The sequence below is a fragment of the Thalassophryne amazonica genome, chromosome 21 (genome assembly GCF_902500255.1).
Source record: "Thalassophryne amazonica chromosome 21, fThaAma1.1, whole genome shotgun sequence".
Taxonomy (NCBI): Eukaryota; Metazoa; Chordata; class Actinopteri; order Batrachoidiformes; family Batrachoididae; genus Thalassophryne; species Thalassophryne amazonica.
In genome coordinates this window covers 29,885,099-29,891,403 of record NC_047123.1, presented here as the reverse complement: position 1 = coordinate 29,891,403, position 6,305 = coordinate 29,885,099, and the positions used below count along the sequence as shown (strand labels likewise).

The following is a 6,305-nucleotide window of genomic DNA, read 5'->3' as shown; positions in this document are numbered from 1 at the left end:
CATCATGCAGGTCAAGATAATAAGCACCTGCACAAATTGACATGTCCAGGCAACATATATTCATAAGATATATGAAATAACCTAAACAAAGTGGCTTTTTGGATTGATATGGTGCATCAAAATTCACATTTTAACCAGTTTATCCTCATTATATGCATTTTGAATTGTGTGAACAACCTGAGGGTGACACACAGTGCACAATCAAACTCACTCAGCAGAATGTAAAACATCTACTCATGAGTGTTGGTTCTAAACCCGATCCCACAGCATGGCGTCGCGTAACCTCTAGGGCACTCGACGTTTAATGGAATTATTAGAATTCTAATAATTTCACATTAACCGCTTGAATTTTTCCAGAAGGCGTCGGTGGGAGACAAAGCAACACTTTTAAGAGCTTCGAGTGAAGCAGGTGTACCTGACAATCACGACGTGAAACCAGAGATCTCATCATTTATTCACAGCCAATGACTCACACATGCGAGTGCAGAAAGGAAACACGCCAGGGCTCACTTCACAGTTTATTCTACCTTTCTTTCAGCCATCACAACGCCCCAAAACTCTCACTTCCTCTTCTGCAAACTGAGCTCGCTTATTTTATTTTATTTTTTCCCCTCAGTCATGAAGTATTCCGTTTTCAGTTCTAAAGGTCGCGGTTGCTCACTGAAAAGGCGTCACTTCGATAGTGATCTGGATACATTTTTTTATTATTTCATCAGCATAGCAAAAAAAACAAAACAAAAATCAAAAAAAAAAAAAAAAAAGAATGCTAATTTGTTTTTTGTAGATGATGATGGTAAAACGAACAAACAAGGACCGTCGCAACTACTGAAGCACCGATATGGAGTTGGTTGATGGGGGTTGGTAACTGTGTAAACTCTTGCTGGGGTCCAAAAGTCAAAAAGTTAAATGTGCACAGCCAGCTAGGTGGTAATCCCCGTCTCAAAGTGCAAAACTCAGCAGTGAGAAAACATTCCGTCTTGACTGTTTTTGGGGCACCTGTAACCAGGGTCCCTCCTAAGGCAGCTGATACTACAAATACAACAGCAGTAAATGGAAGCTCTGGGAGAACAAATCAGACAATAAGACTCGTGGTAACAGATTCAGACCATGATTTGAAAAAAAAATATATATATCTATCAATCCATATCACAGTGTGAAAATAGAGATGGCGTTTTCAAGACCTACGTTCAATCTGAAGCGAAGAAAACCACTGTTTCAAAGGTGGTGCTTTCAAAACATCAGGAACAAACAGAACCAAGTTTTGAATCATTTGGCTGCCCATTTATTTGAAGCGTTTTTTTTTAAAACCGCTCGGCACACAAAGTCGTTTATGAAAAGTTAGGAGAGCTAAAGTGAGCTGAAATGCATCTCATCTCGTCTGAATATGCTGTCTTGAAACCCGAAACAGCATCAACAAACTGTAGCCAAATGACTGAATCACATTGCAGAGCCAGCTCTGTCACAACTACAGATCAGCCGCAGTACCGGGTTCGGACAGCAGGGGGTGCACCAGCAAAGAGATCGCAATTACCAAGTCGTTTCACACACACTTCAAAATTGGTTCAAAGTTTTGAAACCGCCATCTCTTGTGTCCATCCGTTCCTCACAGTATGCAAAGGTGGGAATTACTGGATTAAATCGGAATTCTGCGACAGTGCAAGACTTCCAGAAGTGTAACAAACTGTGGTGCAGATGTTAAAATTTGCAAACTTTTACGCATTTAAGAAAAATTAAATACCGACAGTAAACAAGAAGTTGTCTGGCAACAGAAGCATCTGGTTTAGAGCCTCGTTTTGAAACAGGAAGCACACAGCAACTTTCCAAAACAGGCGATCCGTTTCTGAAGCGCATTATGTTCGGCCACCTTCGCATCCTGTGCGGAACACATCCAACATCCGTGAAGTTTCTTTCAAACAACAACCAAACCAGACATGGATGGAATCACCGCACAGAAAATAAGCACAAACATTCCAACAATCATCCCAAAAAGTTTGTACAATCGTCTTTTTTTTTTTTTCGTGAGGTCCTTATGTATGTTAAACACATTCTTACAAATTAGAGGCGGTTGGAGCCTTGAATACAATATGCTGATGTAGGCAACTCTCTCTGGAGTAAAGTCCCGAAGGAGATTTTGGGACGTTTTTACCTCAAACTTTGGATATGTAGCCGGACATTCGGCAAAAACCTTGAAATGTGTGCCGTAACCCTTAAACCCAAAGTGCCCTCAGATGAATTATACAAGTGAAATTAAAAGAATTACGCAATAAGAGCTCAACGTAACTAATGATTATACAGAATATGAGTGAAATACAGAACCAAAGGTGAACTATGAAAAGAAAGCCTGCCAAAACAATTGTCTAGTTTAAATGAAATATGGATTACAGCGACGTTATCATTGTCAAAAACAAAGAAAAAAGAAAAAATATAGTTGCATTTCTCTTTGATGTATACTCGCAGAGAGGTTTTGTTTCTTCTGATTGCATTTTTTTTTTTTTTTCTCCATTCGCAGCTACATTTTTTTTAATTATTATTTTTTGCATCCAAGTCCAGGCTGGTGAGAGAGAAACATTAAGATTTGTAATTTGAGGTCAGCCAGGTCAGACCTTCAAAGAGTCCGTCCCCTGATGTCGCGCACGAGGGCTGAACGTACCAATTCCTATCCCTGATCCGTGTCAGGCCCAGCTTCTCCTGGATCTCGTGAGGTTTCATAGCATCCGGCAGGTCTTGCTTGTTGGCGAAGATCAAGATGATGGCGTCCCTCATTTCTCGGTCGTTGATGATCCTGTGGAGCTCCTGCCTGGCCTCGTCGATCCTGTCCCTGTCGGCGCAGTCCACCACAAAAATCAGGCCTTGGGTCCCCGTGTAGTAATGTCTCCAAAGCGGCCGGATCTTGTCCTGTCCTCCCACGTCCCACACGTTGAACTTCACATTCTTATAAGTGACCGTCTCCACGTTGAAGCCGACGGTGGGGATGGTGGTGACCGACTGTCCGAGCTTCAGCTTATACAAGATGGTGGTTTTCCCGGCGGCGTCAAGTCCGAGCATCAGTATTCTCATCTCCTTGCTGCCGAAGATCTTCATAAATATATTCCCCATCTTGTACAATGTGCATAAATACTTCAACTCTTCAAGATGTGTCAAAAAACCCCTTGCTGGTATACAATCTGGCAAAAGTGACTGAAGAAGCGGGCGAGGATGAATAAGTTCCAAATCACTCACATACCCAGATGAGCACAAACTTCCTTCAAAATCCGCATTTCAAGTGTTTTTTTTGGTTTGTTTTCTGTACTGCTGGTGAGCCGAGTTGCACTTGAAACAGGTTTCATAGATCAGGCCCGGGGTTCACACTTCCTCACTCGGCTGGTCCTCACTTTTAAGATGCTACACTCGAGGGTTTCTTAGAAAGTATAAAAAGGAGTAGGAAAAAAACAAAAAAAACAAAACAAAAATTACCCGAAATCAAGTGGGGTTCTGCAGCGGGACATCCAGAAGAAAACCGCTCGAAAAGGTCACTGATTCATTCGACTTTCTTCCCCCTGTGACACCAGAGAGAAGGGAGGGGTGTTAGTACAGAGGGCAACTTTAAAACGCAAAAAACACTCGTTTTGTCAGCGGAAAAGCGCCGCAAACACACACAAAGCGAAGCCCGTGATAAATACCTCGGTGTTCGGCTGTCTCTCCCCGCTCCCCGGGCCGTGTCTCCACGCTCTCGCCGCTCTCCCTCTCAGCCTGAACGGTGCCGTGTTACCGGAAAAGGTGCGGACCCAGATCAGTCGCCACTTCCCCTCCGCTGCTCACACAACAGTGCTGCCTTCACGGCCTCCTCCCCAGCTCCGACATCTGGACACTCACTTTTTTTAGTCTTAGAACTTTTTTACTCCAAGAGCATGAGCTTCAAAATAGTCAAAATTAAGGATTTTTTTTTTTTTTTTTTTTTGCGGAACAAGCTAATCTGAACCTTTCAGGAGAGGATTGTGGACCGTGATGGGAAGAAGTGTCACTTTATTGTGTTATCCACGCATAAATCAATTCAAAAATGTGTAGAATCACACATTATTTGAAAATCTCTTGTGGCTTTTTTGAAAATCCGAGATAGCATTAAAAAGCCTGTCATTTTAGGGTTTCTTTTTTCCACATTTCTGCAAAGGTTAGGAACCTGATTGTAATTTCTCCCGGCTCTTTCCCTTTCTTTCCAACAACAAAACCATTGTTTTCCTCATTTTGGATTTATTAAAGGTCACACTCCCGAGTGAGTCACTCGGGAGGAGCTCGGAGTCGAGCCGCTGCTCCTCCACGTCGAAAGGTGTCAGTTGAGGTGGCTCGGGCATCTTTTCCGGATGCTCCCTGGACGCCTCGCTGGAGAGGTGTTCTGGGCACATCCCATTGGGAGGAGGCCCTGGAGAAGACCCAGGACACGCTGGAGGGACTACATCTCTCGGCTGGCTTGGGAACGCCTTGGGGTTCCCCCGGAGGAGCTGGGGGAGGTGTGTGTGGATCGGGAGGTTTGGGCAGCTTTGCTTGAGCTGCTGCCCCCGCGACCCAACTCCAGATAAAGCGGAAGAAAATGGATGGATGGATGGATGGATGGATGGATGGATGGATGGATGGATGGATAAAGGTCACACTAGTGAAAACCAGACTGGGACCCTCACAGATAGTGCCCATCTTGTGAAAGGCCCAGAAAATGGGTCATACAACACTTTTTATACAGTATGGGTGTTTACAATGGGTGTAGTTTAGTCTCACATTTCTAATGTTACTGGCTCTCACAGATAGGGGGAGCCCTCCCTGTATCTAAAACTTATATAGCGGAATGAAGGTCCCAGGTCCTGTTTGAAAAGACATTCCCACTAGCTTGGCTAACAGGGAATTCCCCTTTGGCTGACCTGGTAGAGGAATGGTCTTTAGTGCAAGCCGTCTGGGGTTCGATCCCACCGCCGTCCCAGCCATAAAGGTCCTACGGTCACAATTGGCGTTGTTGGTAGGATGTGGGTAATCACAGAACACGCTTAAATGCTCCTGTGACTTTGGGATGAAGTCAAAAATGGTGGGGAGATATGTAGCGGTATGAAGGTCCCGGGTCCTGATTGAAAAGATGTTCTGCATTAAGCAGAAGGAACAGCAGTTGGAGCCCTTCAATATTTCTAGCAGCTCTCTAGACATATGTGGATTCGAGTAAGACCGGTTAGACACATTTTGAGCCTCCAAATCAGATTTTTTTTTTTGTATTGTTGTCTTTTTTCAAACATTGGGAGGGGCAACGATTTCACAGATTTCACTCACATGACGTAAATTTTGCCATGTAATGTGGAGTTGCGTAAGGAAGGGCATCCGGTGTAAAACGTGCCAAATCAACATACAGATTGGATCTGCCCTGACAACCCTGAGTGAAGACAAGGGAGCAGCCGAAAAGACTTACTTTTACTTACATGATGCAAACATGCATACACAGACATATCATGCACTAACTATGCATGCATTACCAGACCAAAATATAAATGGGAAAGAAAAGCTCATAGCGCAGAAGGAGTTTTGCTTCATCTCTGCACAGGACACCATTACGCCACTAAATATTGACATAAACAATAGTTGTTGGCTACTGTATTAATATTTAAAACCTCATAATGCCTTTAAGGAACTGGCTTTTGTCAACACAACTGTCTGATAGCAGGGTTTCTTGGAAACAGTGCCACTTTAAATATGCCAATTCAAAGCATTTAAATGATTACACTTTATGATATTTCTATTCTGAAAACATGTTTCATTGAAACAGTCTTAAATAGTAATGATTCTACAATTTCTAATATGCAAAACATGTCAGTAAGAGCTAAAAAAAAACCCGGAACATATTACAGTTATGTATAGCTTGTTTCCTTCACTTTTTTTAATTTGGGTTTTTCCCACTGCACGCAAAGGCACCATTTGCCACTTCGCATGCGCATTCGAAAAAAAACCCCGAACTGCAGATTGGTCCGTTAACTATGGGTGCCATTTGAGCTTTCGTATGTATTTAATCAGTTTTAAAGGTTACATCTGCCAATAAAATTACACTTAGGTTTGTATATCTGTAACAGAGTTGATAATTTAATAAAACGCGATATCTGACGGGGGGTTACGCCCGAGTTTTTCTGGCATATGTCTTCATTCCCGCATTAAAATTATGACGTAGTTGTGTGGGAGTATGGAAGGCGGGAAAAAAATCTAGTTTATTACATTCAGTTAACTTTTTTATTTGTATTTGCGAATTAATACAGATTTCTATATTATTTTGTCGTTGTTTCAAATGTGTGTGGGGTGTTTTGGAT

General features: G+C 42.7%; 1 protein-coding gene across 2 annotated transcripts; it reads right to left on the bottom strand.

Moving 5' to 3' along the window:
• Positions 1-436: 436 nt before the first annotated feature.
• arf6a (ADP-ribosylation factor 6a) lies at positions 437-3,813 on the bottom strand. Of its 2 annotated transcripts, XM_034161852.1 has the most exons (3): positions 3,660-3,813; positions 3,454-3,536; positions 437-3,381 (listed from the first exon to the last, which is right to left on the bottom strand). In XM_034161852.1, the coding sequence occupies exon 3, from the start codon at positions 3,094-3,096 to the stop codon at positions 2,569-2,571; it is 528 nt and encodes a 175-aa protein (XP_034017743.1). In that variant the 5' UTR covers positions 3,097-3,381; positions 3,454-3,536; positions 3,660-3,813; the 3' UTR covers positions 437-2,568. The 2 variants fall into 2 exon arrangements, with proteins under 2 accessions (XP_034017743.1, XP_034017741.1); XM_034161850.1 differs by having other exon boundaries at positions 437-3,536.
• Between the last annotated feature and the right edge of the window lie 2,492 nt (positions 3,814-6,305).